Source organism: Chrysochloris asiatica, unplaced genomic scaffold, assembly GCF_000296735.1.
Source record: "Chrysochloris asiatica unplaced genomic scaffold, ChrAsi1.0 scaffold00183, whole genome shotgun sequence".
In the NCBI taxonomy this organism is placed as follows: domain Eukaryota; kingdom Metazoa; phylum Chordata; class Mammalia; order Afrosoricida; family Chrysochloridae; genus Chrysochloris; species Chrysochloris asiatica.
Genome location: NW_006408701.1, coordinates 2,223,262 through 2,238,647, shown reverse-complemented (window position 1 = coordinate 2,238,647; position 15,386 = coordinate 2,223,262). Strand labels below are relative to the sequence as shown.

General features: G+C 38.8%; 2 protein-coding genes across 2 annotated transcripts in view; both read left to right on the top strand.

Moving 5' to 3' along the window:
- On the top strand, positions 1–1,793 carry LOC102837379 (60S ribosomal protein L32-like). The gene is made up of 2 exons (XM_006872123.1): positions 1–408; positions 1,785–1,793. Exons 1-2 carry the CDS (start codon positions 1–3, stop codon positions 1,791–1,793), a joined length of 417 nt encoding a protein of 138 aa, XP_006872185.1.
- The window catches only part of DOCK11 (dedicator of cytokinesis 11), a 280,134-nt gene that overhangs the window by 239,069 nt on the left and 25,679 nt on the right, over positions 1–15,386 (top strand). The window contains exons 44-47 of the mRNA XM_006872109.1: positions 3,052–3,267; positions 3,357–3,414; positions 8,668–8,774; positions 15,016–15,138. Coding sequence (XP_006872171.1) covers positions 3,052–3,267; positions 3,357–3,414; positions 8,668–8,774; positions 15,016–15,138 — 504 coding nt within the window. The remainder of the gene's footprint in view (positions 1–3,051; positions 3,268–3,356; positions 3,415–8,667; positions 8,775–15,015; positions 15,139–15,386) is intronic.

Here is a 15,386-nt window from a genome sequence, read left to right as displayed (position 1 = left end):
ATGGCTGCCCTAAGACCCCTGGTGAAGCCCAAGATTGTCAAAAAGAGGACCAGGAAGTTCATCCAGAACCAATCAGATCATTATGTCAAAATTAAGTGTAAATGGTGCAAGCCCAGGGTGCGGAGAAGATTTAAGGGCCAGATCTTAATGCCCAGCATTGGATATGGGAGCAACAAGAAGGCAAAACACATGCTGCCCAGCGGCTTCTGCAAGTTCCTCGTTCACAACGTCAAAGAGCTGGAGGTGCTGCTGATGTGCAACAAACCTGACTGTGTAGAGAATCCTCACAACATTTCTTCCAAGAACCGCAAAGCCGTCGTGGAAAGAGCAGCTCAGCCGGCCATCAGAGTCACCGATCCCAGTGCCAGGCTGCGCAGCGAAGACAATGAACAGACAGCCTGCTTTCTAGTGCTATTTGTGCTAAATAAAATCATAAAAGCGCTTAAAAAAAAAAAAAAAAAGATTGTACTTTGGCACTCATGGATTGGCTTTATTTTTCCTTTGCTTCAATTTGAGCTTGCCAATGTTCTGGTAGCGTAGTGGTTACGAATCGGGCTGCAAATCTCACGGTCAGCAGTTCAAAACTACCAGCTGTTCTGCGGGAGAAAGATGAGGCTTTCTGCTCCCGTAAAGATTTACAGCCTCGGAAACCCTGTACGGCACATAACAACAACATGAGTAATTGGTTGGTCTGTTGCTCAGTTGGCGCCTCGCGTTGTTTTGGCTGATGATTCTGAACTTGTCCATCATCTCTTTTTACAGATGTAGTTGATTTGATTTGTGTGCTTTACACTTGGTGAGATCCATGTGTATAGTCACCATTTATGTTGTTGAAAGTTTGTCCAATGAATTGGTTGTTGGTCTTGCAAAATTGCATCAGGCAATCTCCAGCAGAGTTTCAATCACCAAGGCCATATTTTCCAACTGCAGATCCTTTCCAAGTTTTGCATTCTATTCAACAGTAATCATCAATGCATGTTTGATTAATTTCAGACTTCAGAAATTGGTTGGAAAAAATCCTCAATTTCTTCATCTTTGGTATTAGTGGTTGGTGTATAAATTTGAATCATAGTTTTATTAACTGATCTTCCTTGTAGGTATACAGATATTATCCTATCACGTAACAGCATTGTGTTTCAGGATACATACTGAAATGATCTTTTTGATGATTAATGTGCTGCCATTCCTGTTTTAATTTGTCATTCCCAGCATAGTAGAAAATATGATTGTCGTATTCAAAATGTCCAATCCCATTCTATTTCAGCTCACTAATGTATAGACAGTAATTTTTATGGGTTCCATTGCATTTCTGACAACTTCTAATTTTGCTAGATTCATACTTCATACATCCACATAGGAATTATTAATGCAACTGTTTCTTCTCATTTTGAGCCATGTAACATCAGCTAATGAAGGTCTTAAACACATCATTTTGGTTGGCCCAATTGTAATTTTAGTGCCTTCCATCTTGAGGCACTCATCTTCTGGCACTTACCAGATAATGCCCCATGCTATTCATGAATTGCTCAGTGGTCAATTATTTTAGAAGTAGAACCCCAAGTCCTCTTTCTAGTCCATCTTAGTTTGGAAGCTCCACTGAAACCTGTCCACCATAGTGACCCTGCTAGTATTTTAAATGCAATGGCGTAGCTTCCAGTGTCACAGCAACACATAAACCACCACAGTACGACAAACTGACAGAGGAGTTGTGAGCATAGAAACAACTTATGGTTTGTGATCATTGATCATTAACTTAAATTCTAAGCTTATTTTCCCAATTTTAGCATCCATAATGCCTTGTTATACTTATGGATTAATACTTTTTCAAAGTAAATCACATTTGTGTTGTCTCTTCTTGTTAGAAAACCTTTTTTCTGACTTAGTTTTGAAGTGGCTGTGTGCTATTCTGTTAGGCAGTCATTACTGATTAAGCTGATGACACCAAGGTGTACCTGTCCACCAGTACATTGATCAATAATGCACATTATTTAACAATAATAATTATGTTTTAAAGGGTGTTGGTTGAGCATCCTGGGGGCAGAATAATGAAAATTTCTTAGAGCCACCTGCCTGGGTATAATTACTCCTATCTCTGTGACTTACCAAGCCACTAAACTGTTCTGTGCCTCACTTTTCCCCTTATTAAAACAAAATTGTGCTTAACTCACAGAGTTGTCAAAATTAAGTTCAGATGTGTAAAGCACCCAGACCAGTGTCTGGTACATAATAAGCTGTCACCAATTTTTAGCTACTATTCCTGGTGTGGCACTTTAGGATAAGCACTGGACTTGCGACCCACGAGATCTGCAGTTTAAACCCACTAGCTGCTACTTAGAAAAACTCTATACAGGCTTGCTATGAGGTGGAACTAACTCAACGGCAAGTGCTACAGAGGCTCTGGTAGCATAGTGGATTATGAATTGGGCTGCTAAGCACAAGGTCAGCGGTTCAAGTCCACCAGGCACTCCAAGAAAGAAAGATGAGGCTTTCTGCTCCCATAAAGATGTACCGTCTTGGAACATATGTAGGGTTGCTGTAAGTCGGAATCGACTTGTTGGCACACCACCACCATCAGCAATATAAGTCCACACAGTAATGGGCACATATGACCATGGAATCCACAGTGTAACAACTAGAATTCTAAGCCCCGCAGTCTGTTTCTAGAGCCCATGCCCTTAAGGATCGTGAATATAATGCTCCTCAAGTTTAGAACCTTTGAAATCTGGACTAGTTATATATATTTTAAAGATAATTAATGTGAAGCTCTTTAGGCTTGTCCAATGCAGTAGACCTGCACTTCTGGTGTGACGCTATAGGATGACCACTTAACTGGTAACTACAAGGTTAGCAGTTCAAACCTACCAGCCACTTTTCAGAAACCATATGAGTTGCAACTGACTCAACAGTACTTAACAACAACAGCGTGCAATATACCTAAAAGCACATTCCAAGTAATAAAAATCTCACGATGTTCTCAGGATTGGATGCTGAGGCTTACAGCACATCAATAATATGGTTAAAACGTGTCTTTTTCATTTGTCTCAAATTTAGGCAACTGCTTTTCCCACAGAAGTCAAAGACTTGACCAAGAGAATCCGGACTGTTCTGATGGCCACTGCTCAGATGAAGGAACATGAGAAAGACCCTGAAATGCTAATTGATCTCCAGTATAGCTTAGCCAAGTCCTATGCAAGCACCCCGGAGCTCAGGAAAACCTGGCTTGACAGCATGGCCAAGATTCACATAAAAAATGGCGATTTTTCAGAGGTGACAGACTTAAGGTTTTATTCTAAACAGAGCCCTTCTATTGCCATTGAGCACATTCTCATGGGTTCTTTTTTTTTTTTCCTTTTTAGGCTGCAATGTGTTATGTTCACGTAGCAGCTTTGGTTGCAGAGTTTCTTCATCGAAAAAGTAAGATACTTCTGTTTTTGAGAGGGAAATTTTCAGTTAGCACAGTAGTTTCTACCTTAGTAGATTACAACTATAAATATGATTTAATTGAGCTCTGAAAAATATGTCTACCTTCAGAAGACCTTTGGTGTTAAACAGCAATTGTTAGGAAAGAAGAGTGGGTTTGTTCATCTGCTTTCTGCTTTCTTTAAGGCGTACAAGAATCAGTTATATAATACCAAGCCAGGCCTGATGTCCAATGTTTATTTCCAAGGCTGTCTCCCTGGAAGACTGCCACAAATTAAATTCTTCTTAGGGCTCCTGAGAAGCTCAGAATAAATACAAACTACTTCTTTCTGTCCCTTCTGCCTCAGCTTCACCAACCACTGCCCATCAACCATGTCTGTAAAGCTACTTGGGTGCATTGAACAGGGAGCCATGCTCTCAAAGGACGTCAAAATCCAGCAGCTCTAATTCAGGTCTTTGCCCAAAAGCTTTCCTTTCCAGAAAGACTATTGTTGGCAACTGTAACTGATTACTCAAATAGTAAAGCAGTTGAATTGGGTTTTATTATTTGCTTGGCAGCAGCAATTGTAATCAAGAAACCGCCCCTATCTATCACAATATCTAGTACAATATTTCAGCTACTTCCTTAAATTAAAAAAAGGCCATGCAGTGAGTAGCATTAGTGCAAAATGAAACCAATTTAGGAGACTCATATCATTCTTTGGCTTTAGCTATAGAAGTACAACTGTGTTTTGTTTTTTAATTCCAGAATTCTGAAAGTTAATTATTTATGTTTCATTTACCTAAGGCTCAGAGTGTGTTTGTCTCCAACCACTACCCATTCAGAGAATCTTTATATTTGGAAAGGAAAAAGAATTCTTCCCAAAGATCTCATGATTTAAATGTAGATTCATTTGACTCATATTTTAAATTTAGCTAATACTTTAAATTTAGTTTAAATTCATTTGACTAATATTTTTAATTTAGCATTTTATGTTTGATACTGAAAATCTTTTGACCAATCCATGTGTTTTAAATTGGTATATTTGTTCTAGGGTTTTTTTTTAATCTTGTTTTGTTGTTCCTTTTAATGTATATGTGTAGAAGTAGAGTCCTGGTGTGTTGTTATAGGATAAGCACTGGACTGCTAACCACAGGATTGGCAGTTCACACCCACCAGCCACTCCTCAGAACTGACTAGATGACACTTAGCAACAATAAGTGCATATTAAGATTTATAATGAAGAGTTTAAGTTTTCAGAAAAAGTTGGGGTTTTGTTTTTTGTTTTTATATATCACTGGTATAACTGTGAAGTTATAGTATATATATAAATGAATACTGAAATTGCACATCAAATAAACAGGCAGATCTGAGCCTCTCAAATACAATACTGCATATAATTTTATGGGGGTCTTTCAGAGAAATTAGACTAATACACTGTCATTTTTCTATTACTACAAGTATGAAGTAAGAATTCTGTGTCCACTAACTATAAAACTGTACCCCTTTGGATTTTTTACACTATAGTCAAATATAATTGAAATGAATATTTTTCTACAATATTTAGTTTTGAAACAAGCAACCTTAAAACTGAGTGAAAAACCAAGAATTATTTCTATCATTTATGAATCCTTAAGTTTTAGAAGTTTCATTATAGGATTGGACAAAATAGCAATCAAAACAGAATAAAAATCTTGCTATCATTTTTTGAGCCTTAGCCATGAGTTGACTAGCGTACACATCAAACCCTGTGACTTGTTTCAACAAGTGAATCCAGTGCTTTTAACTAGTTATATAAATATTTATTTCATAATGCATTCAAGGTTTTTAAGAAGATATTCTTTATAGACATTAAAGAGCCCCTCTCTGAGGAGGGGAAAAAAATGTTGTTTTTAATTTTAAACAAAAAGACTGATAAATGAAGGAGAAGATTGCATAGTTATTAATAGGTGCCATCTATCTTTAAACCTGGGAAGTTCTACTTGCCTAAACTAGAGTCCTGGTGTGGTGCTGTAGAATCAACAGTGGACTGTGAACCACAGGGTCGGCAGTTCAAATCCACCAGCTGCTACTAGGAAGCCCTATACATGGTCGCTATGAGTTGAAACTGACTCAACAGTACATTAGAGAACCTTATTCTACAGTGGTCATGATAGTAAAGTCCTCAGAAGGGAGAAAATAATATTAAGTTGGTTTCAGTAATACAAAACCCCTTCTGTCGTTAATGAGCTGATTAAGCTATGATTGCTGTATCGAGGTGAACTACTAATTTAAAATCATATACAAGCTAAAAGTTGAATCTGTTAACATGCCATCCAGTGTTAACAACTCCACACTTCACCATTGTTAGTGGGGTTTTTGAAGTTCATATAAAACCTGGATATTCACAGAGAAAATAAAAAATATATTTGAGTGTAGAACTGAAAAAAAGTTTTATCAAACATCATTGGGCAACTCTAGAACTCTTTGTTTTCTATTATCAGTGTCGTTTGATAATAAAGACAAAGAAGAAGGATAATTCATTTATTTTAAATCTATATCAATTGCCTGAAGTTTTCTGTTTGCTTTCTCAAATTCTTAAGCTATTTCTCTTGAAGTGTACTATAAAAGATTTTTTAATAGACTAAAATACTACTTGTTGTTATTAAGTGCCATTGAGTCTGACCATATACAGGGTCACTGTGAGTTGGATTCGTCTTGATGGCACTTAACTCCACCACTCTGGAGGCTAGACTATGTCTGTCTTCTCCTGAGAGAGGGCACAACTGTTTCCCCCAGGGAAGACAAAAGTCACGTCTCTCTGCATTCTTCCCTACTACATACCATCTGAGGTTCAACAAATCATCAGGCCTGTAGGACTCCCCCCATCACCCTAGAACATGCAATTTCCTTTCCCATTGAGCCTATTCTTTTCATTCCTTATAGGGTAATGTTGCTCACTATCCCTAATCTTTGTACCCAGGGTCTGATGGCTTAAATTCTGCAAGACTCGTTCTGTCCTCTTCCATCCTAATCCTAGCCTTTTCTCTTCTTGCCCAATCCTCAGGACTCCTTTTTTTCCTTCTTTTTTTTAACTAGCAGTCATCTTCTTTTGACTGTTGTTGTTGTTGTTGTTAACTAGCAAGCTTCTTTTCTTGTGGGTTGGACTGCTTCCTCCATCCTTTGCTTTTTTGATGGATTAACTTGTGTTCTACTTGGACAGTTTAACTACTAACTCCTCTCCTTAACATCTTTCTCTCCTCACAATCGAAGTCTAGATTATAGAAGCTCTAGCTATCAAGTGTGAGATCTGGAATCCAGGTCAAATACCAGAGAGACTCTCCAGGGCCATCTTAACGAAGGCTGCATATGGAGCTATATGAAATCTCTTAAACAGAGGCCTCTCACAGCTGAGATATGTAAACTGGCCACTCAGAAACTAGTTTCATCTGAAAATCTTTCCAGAATTAAGGCCTGTCAGAATTTGCCTCAAGCATTTTAAAGACCCTAACAAACAAAGGTTGGTAACTTAAACACTTAGGCAAACAAGGGAGTGTAATCTTCCTCTAGGTTGTTAGGTGGCTTTGACTGGTAGTAACACTGTATAGGGTTTTCTTGAGTAGCAGCTAGTGGGTTTGAACTGCCAACCTTGTGGTTAGCAGCCTAGTGCTTATCCTGATGTGCTACACCCTTTCAATGTCATTGTTTCTTGATCACACACTGAATTGCACACATAGAAAATTGGTGTGTTTTGCCGTGTGTATTCTCAATACAACATAAATAAAATTTAGAGGACAAATATAACAATTCCACTTACTCCACAGGACTTCCAACTCTTTTATAGGAAATGTAGCGATTATTAGGTAACTCATGTTCAGTCAAGCATTTTACTTGTAAGATGCATTTCTAGTTAGCATCTTATAGACATTAAAATATAGACATGAAAAGTTCGTAAAATCCAAGCTTTGATACTTGACATTTTCTCCACCAGACTTCTCCAAAATCTCAGCATGAGGTCTAACTTTCTTCAACAGTTTCTTCCCTCCCCAACCTTCTAACCCCACAAAGATTACCAGATACTTAGTTGTGAGTAGGTCATTATTTCTAAGCCTGACTATTAGAAATTGTAGAGCTATTTACTGCCTTTGTGACCAGCTATTATCAGCAATAAATCAAAGTCTGTTATAAGGAGAACAAATTATCCTTGGACTCTGAAATTACAGCACACTTCGCTATGAGTACAGAGGAGAGTGCTTAGACATGTTCCCATGTCTAAAATCTATGTGATGTTCCACACCCAGACTTCTGCTTGACAGTAACGATTTGGTCCACAATCCTATAGCAGCTGTTCTCAGCTGGGGCTCACTTCCTACTTCCCAGAGGTCCAGTTGCAGAGTCACTTGCTATACTAGCTGACAACAGTGATTTATTTTATTCTGTCTTGGGGAAACTAGTTTATTTATTGGTAGACTTCTTTGGTAATGACAATTCACTGAGTAATTTGTTGTATGCTAGGCTCTGTTCTAACTACTTTATACTTCATTTAATTTTCATCAAGTAGCTTTGATAATTCATGCTTTATAGATAGATGGAATTTTAAAATTTCGAAGAGATGAGTGATAGAGCTGGGTTTATTAACTCCAGAAGCTATGGTTCTTGCAATGCCCTATCCTGTGTCTCTAAGAATGCTTCATCCCTGCCATCTGTTTGATTTCCTGCCTCTTATACAAGTCCTAAACTAGTCTTTCTCCAACAATGCAGTTCCTTTTCAGTTCTCCACTGAAACTACAAACTGGAGATGGTTACAAAAGATCATTCAGTGGCTACCTGAGGAGTGAATGCCACTCTTGATTAAGTGAAAGGTCACGAACATACACATGGTCAAAGCATTACGTAAATTTCTTAGCTCGCACTGTTGTTGTTGCTAAGTGCTGTTGATTCGGTTCCGACTCATAGTGACCCTGTATAGAGTTTCCAAGGAGCGACTGGTGGGTTCAAACCACTGACCTGATGACTAGGGAAAGAATTACTTACTCTCTGCTAGCCCTTGAAAATGATGCACTGTCAAAGAGTGAAACTTATGCTGGAGTTAACTTTTGGAGGAAAAAACAGTAGGAAATAGAAATCTTTTGTAAAATTCTTTTTTTGCAACTGGAACTTGCAACTATGACTTTTATCCTTACAAAAGGATATGTTTTTATCTTTAAGGTTAACCAATCTTGTAAGCCTATCCATTATTTACAAAGTATTTTTTAATAAATTTACTCCACTGCTTTTTATTCACACAGAATTGTTCTCTAATGGATGTTCAGCCTTCAAGAAAATCACTCCCAATATAGATGAAGAAGGAGCAATGAAAGAAGATGCTGGAATGATGGATGTCCATTATAGTGAAGTAAGATTCCAGGGACTGTGTTAGCAGTTATATAATTTAACGTCTGAATAGTTACATTAGACAGTGCTTTCCAATGAACTTAATGGTGAAAACTCCTCAAGACAAAGCTGCCCTGTATAGAATGTAAAATGCTGTCTCTGGAACTAGTTCCATTGTCTGCATTTAGAAACAGCATTTACCATCCTCAAATCACCATCCCAGTCACCAGATCTGGGTCGGCTTACATTGGGGGTAAAAGCTAATAAAGAAAATAGAGTTAGCATTCTAATTGTCTTTTTACTTCAACAGAGCAAAGCATGCATGAAAGTATTTTTAAAAATTGAGAAACTCTGCTCTAAAGTTGATGTAAGGAACTCTGGTAGTGTAGTGGTTATGAATCGGGCTACTAATCTCATGGTCAGCAGTTGGAAACTACCAGCTGTTCTGCTGGAGAAAGATGAAGCTTTCTGCTCCTGTGAAGATTTACAGCCTCGGAAACCCTGTACAGGGTCACTATGAGTCAGAACCGACGCCACGGCACATAACTCCCACCACCAAACTTGATATGAATAGAAAACAGTTTCAGCTGTCAATCTACAAAAAGTTGAACATAGACGTGAAAGCAAAGCCCTGTACTTGCTAATGTAACATCAATATCAACAAATTTCCATAAAACGGATTCCTACTCATGGCATCCCCATGTGTTTCAGATAAAATTGTACTCCACAGGATTTTTAGCAGCTGATTTTTTGGAAGTAGATTGCCGGGCTTTTTTTCCAAGGCATCTCTGGGTGGACATGAATCTCGCTTACTTTTTATGTAGAAGCTGAGCATGTTAACCATTTCCACATGGTTCGTGACCTCCAGTGTCTACCTGAAGAGATAATGCACCTGCATGAAATGGAATAAAAGCAAGACAGTGTCCTGTGAGTCATACAGACGGTGTGTGCCAAGCAGAGTCAAAGATGAGAGATGCCTTTAGCTGAGGTAGGACAGAGGAGTAATAACTAGAGTGGTGATGGTGATGATGTGCCGTGGAGTCGGTTCCGACCCATAGCGACCCTGTACAGGGTTTCTGAGGCTGTAAATCTTTACGGGAGCAGAAAGCCTCATCTTTCTCCTGTGGAACATCTGGGAGTTTCGAACTGCTGACCTCGAGGTTATCAGCCCAACTTGTAACCACTACACTACCAGAGCGCCTTAATAACTGGAGTAGGGTTTGAAAATGAGAACATCCAGAAAGCATTGTTGTTGTTGTTATTGTTAAGTGGCATTGAGTTGGTTCTGACTCATGGTGACCCTGTAAAGGATTTCCAAGGAATATCTTCTGGGTTTGAACCACTGACCTTAGCATTAGCAGTCCAGTGCTCATGCTCCAGTGCCATACCAAGACACCAGAGGCAGTCTAGCAAAGGGGAATAGCATGGACTAAAAGTAGTAAGAGGTAGGCAAGCAGAAGGCACATATATAGGACACAGTGAGTAGATCCTTTGGCTACATCAATGGATTCACAAAAGTAGAGTGTAGTACTTGAAGCCATATTTTGAGAAACGCTTTATTTAGTAGAATGTTGAATTGTTATCAAAGCTTCTTGAGCAGGAAAATGACCAGATGCAAAAAAGAAGAGAGAACGTCCATGTAATGGTAATGTGGGACATATACTGGGGGCACATCCATAGGGGCTGACAGATTCAGGGAACACTGCGAAGAAAGGAGGAAACCTCGGCAGCGGAAAAGGCTATGATGTCTGTGAGATTTCAACTTTAGATATTACAAAAAAAAAAAAAAAAAGATTCCTAGATGGTTTGCAGGGAAGATAAGGAATTCCACTTTAGATGTGTGTTGAATTTTAAGTGAAAGTTTATTGAAAGGTAAATAACCATTATACTATTAGATAAACTGATTCTAAGGCAAGAGGTCAGGGTTGGAGATGCACATCTGGAAATCATATCCGTGTGAGAACCAAAGCAAGGTGTGTCTAGGAAAGGATTCAAGAGAATATATATAGCAAGTGAGGATCAGAGAAACAAGGACTGAACCATGGAAAAGTTCACCCAGGGAACAAATAAACAAGGAGAAGAAACAAACAAAAGCAGAGAAATGGAAGGAGTTGCAATCCCATAGAAATCATTTTTTAATTAAGAACTCAGATTAAGTTAAGAGCAATCAAATTAAACATTATAGTGACACACTTAATACATATTTTATGCATGTGTATTTATAATGCAAGCAAATCTCAAGTCAACTCTGGTTCATTTAGCTAGAAGGATAAGACTACATGTTGAACCTACTGTTTCTTTATGGGTCTTTCTCCTCATCAGTAAAATAAGGACAATAATACTAGCCTGGTGACTTCACAATATAGGGATGTGAAAGCTCTTTATAAGTCATTCAGTGCTACATCAATGTCAAGCTTTATCATTGGCACTGAGGCTTCTTAAAGGCAAGTTGGCATCTGTTTACCCCCAGGACCTAGGCAAGTAGATGTTTAGTACATGTTTGCTGAATGAATTAATCATAACAGAATCAAAATTCTTGAATTTTAAACCCAACACAATTTTTGGCGGTAAAGCTGTGCCTTTCTGCACCTTCATCAACCTTTAATGATTTTCCAAAGACTGCTCAGTTTTACTGGCTGGCAACAGAAAGTTTTAGATCATTTCTGAGAATTAAAGTGGGTTCAGCACAGCTGAAGTCACATCCTTGCCTTCCAAACAGCTTCAACTTACTCATAAAAGATGACCTGGAACCTGACCCTATTTGATACTCTAAACTAGAACAGTGATACTTCTTATTACTAAACAACTATAATCAATTTTCTATGTCAACATAGTTGTTGGGATTATTTTTACATACCTTTATTTGATACCTACAGGTAGAAACATGTTCTACCAAATGCCATTTTATGTTGCAGTTTATATAATCTATTTCCTTATGCTTGAGTCAACGGGGGAAAAAAACAAAAACCACTTAAACTGATTTACAAGTTATACAAGAGAGATTCAAAAGCTCATGGAACAGTTCCATTATGTTTTAATTCAGTTTTTCCATGAACTTTTTGGAGCACCCTCATTTTTAAATGAAAATACAAAATATCTATTTATTGCCTATATTTAAATATGTGAGTTAAAACATTATAATGAAAATTGTTAAGTTATTTCTGACTTTTGATTTGAAACAGCGGGAGTAGGAACTGACTCCACACAATAACAAAAGATATCATTAACACATAATAAAATACATGCATCTTAAGTGAAGTCTTCAGTGAGTTTTGACAGTTGTATACACCCATGCATCCTACCAGTTGACAAGTTGTAGAGTTTATCATTTGTTGTTGTTGCTAATTGCTGTCTAGTCAGTTCTAACTCATAGCAACCCTGTATAGGAGCAGCTGGTGAGTTTGAACCCCACTGACCTTATAGTTGGTAGTCCAGTGCTTATCCAGTGCCACAACCAGGATTCCTAGAATTTATCATTTGTTGTTGAATTCTGTTGAGTCAGTTCCGATCCATAGAGACCCTGTTTAGGGTTTCCAAGGAACCACCAGCCTGTGGTTAACAGTCCAGTGCTTATCCTACACCACCACACCAGGACTTTATTGTAATGGTGGTGGTTATATACAGTGCAGTCAATTCTGACTCATAGCAACCCTGTCTGTGATTTCCAAGGATATAAATCTTTACGGGAGCAGAAAGCCTCATTTTTCTCCTTCAGAGCTACTGGTAGATTCAAACTGCTGACCTTGTGGTTAGCAGCCCACTTCATGACCCACTATGCTACCAGGGCTCCCTGGACTTTGTCATGTTGTTGTTGGTGGTGGTGGTAGTGGTAGTTATTAAGTACCATGGAGTCGATTCCGACTCATAGCGACTCTGTACAGGGTTTCCAAGGCTGTAAATCTTTACGGGAGCAGAAAGCCTCATCTTTCTCCCAGGGAACGGCTGGTACTTTTGAACTGCCGACCTTGAGGTTAGCAGCCCGATTCGTAACCACTACGCTACCAGAGCTCCTTGGACTTTGTCATAGAATTTGTCAAATCTTCCAGAAAGTTTCTTTGAGACCATTTCCAGTCTCCCCACCCTTATCTCATTTCTGTCACCATAGATTCATTTTGTTAGTATTTTGAGCTCATAAAAATGGAATCATTTTTCATACACTCTTTTTTTATCTGGCTTCTTTGGCTTAATTGAATGTTTTTGAGATTCAGCCATACAGTTGAGTATATAAAAACATATATTTTCCATTACAAAATACTATTCCATTGTATTGATAGGCAATTTGGTTGTTTATTCTCCTGTTGCTAAAGTTTAGATCGTTTCCAGTTTGGGACTGTTGTAAGTATTAGTTGCTATAAACATTAGTTTTCAAGGTTTTCTGCGGACTTAGATTCTGATTTCCTTTGAGTAAATACCTAGGGGTGGAATTTCTGGATTCCAGGGAAAATGTTTATTTTAAGGAGTTGCCAAAGTTTTTCAAAATGGTTAGACCATTACATACTCCCACCACCAGTAGATACGGAGCTCTGGTAGCATAGTGGGTTATGTACGAGCTGGGCTGCTAACCTCAAGGACAGCAGTGTGAAATGACCAGCTGTTCTGCAGGAGAAAGATGAGGCTTTCTGCTCCCATAAAGATTTGCAGCCTTGGAAACCCTATACAGGGTCACCGTGAGTCAGAACCGACTCCCTGGCATATATCCACCACCACCGCTAGTGGTTAGGAGCTCTGGTAGCGTAGTGGTTACAAATCGGGCTGCGAACTGCAAGGTCAGCAGTTCAAAACTACCAGCGGTTCCGCAGGAGAAAGATGAGGCTTTCTGCTCCCGTAAAGATTTACAGCCTCGGAAACCCTGTACAGGGTCACTATGAGTCGGAACCGACTCCACGGCACATAACAACAACCACTAATGGATATGAGTTCTGCTTGCTCCACCTGTTCGCTACTGCTTGTTATTGGCTGCTATTTTTATTGTACCCTTTTTAACCCAAAAAATCCCACTGCTGTTGAATTAATTAATTTCTACTCATTGGCCCTATACAACAGAGTAAACCTATCATAGGGTTTTCAAGGCTGTGATCATTACAGAAGCAAATTGCTCCATCTTCAGAACCACTAGTGGGGTTTGAACTGCTGACCTTTTGATTAGCAGCTGAAAGCATTAAACTGTGCCACCATGGTTCCTAATGCTAGTAAAGGATTAAGGTCAACTCTATATTGAGGAGGCAGCTCTTCACAGTCTTATTTTGAGTACCTTCCAACCTGAGGGGCTCCTCTTGCAGTACTATAATCGGACAATGCTTCATTGATGTTCATAAGGTTTCCAGTGGCCGGTTTGTTCTTCCCAATCTGTCTTAGTCTGGAAGCTCTGCTGAAACTTGTTGCCCATGGGTGACCTTGCTGGTGTTTTAAATACAGGTGGCACAGCTCCCAGTAGCACAGCAGTATGACACACTGACAGAAGAGTGTTGGTCTCACAGTGTAGGAGGCTAGAAGTCTGAATTCGGGAAGCCAGCTTTAGGAAAAGGTGTTCTCTCTCGCCAGCTTTGCAGGGAAGGTCCTTGTTCTTCCGTTCCTTGGTGATGTTTAGGTGTAATTTATTTTTCCCTCCATCTATGCTTCCTTTTCAGTACTTTTAATATTTCAGGGGTGCTATAAGCCTCACCCTATGATGATACTGAGCCCTTGTGGTGGTATAGAATAAGCACTGGACTGCTAACCTCAGGGTTGACAGTTCAAACCCACCAGCTGTTCCATGGAAGAGAGATGAGGCTTTATGCTCCTGTAAAGAAATTTACCGTTAGACATTTTCAGACATCCTCAATTTGAAGCAAACAGTATATTACCTTTACAAATGCTCCTTCTCAGTGTGTTGCCATTTGCAAGTACAGTGAACAACTTTATTATGTGAGTATAAAAAATAAGGAGTTCTGGTGTGGCGCTGTGGGTTAATGCTCTGGACTGCAAAGTCGGTTTGAACTGCAAGGTCAGCAGAAACCCTATACAGGGTCACTATGGGTCAGAACTGACTCGACGGCACTTGACAACACCAGAATAAAAATATAAGCAGATATAGTTTACTAGTGTAAACATTTTTTTTCAGAGTTTTATGAATGATTTCAACTTCAAATATTTCAAGTATTTAAAATATAAAATGTTGTCATTTTATATTTTATTAATGCTTAATACCTCAAAATGATTCAAGGTTTATTTATTCAAACTGTTAAAACGATTTAAGTCTTAATTGGATTTTTCTCTTTTTGCAGGAGGTTTTGCTGGAGTTGTTAGAACAATGTGCGGATGGCTTGTGGAAGGCAGAGCGTTACGAAGTGATTTCTGAGATTTCCAAGTTGATCATTCCAATTTATGAGAAACGTCGTGAGTTTGAGGTAGGCAATTTAAATTTTTTTATCATTGGCCTATATATTTTATTTTGTTCTCAGAAAAACTAGTAATATAGTCACATTACTGTCTCTCCACTGTGTGTCCTTTTAACAGAGGGTCAATTAAGACATTTGTATTTTATCATACAGTATAGAAACTTCCGCAGGAGAAAGATGAGGCTTTCTGCTCCCGTAAAGATTTACAGCCTCAGAAACCCTGTACAGGGTCGCTATGAGTCAGAACCGACTCCACG

Excerpts from the sequence above, each read along its gene's own strand:
- LOC102837379 (XM_006872123.1), top strand. The coding sequence starts at position 1 with ATGGCTGCCCTAAGACCCCTGGTGAAGCCCAAGATTGTCAAAAAGAGG.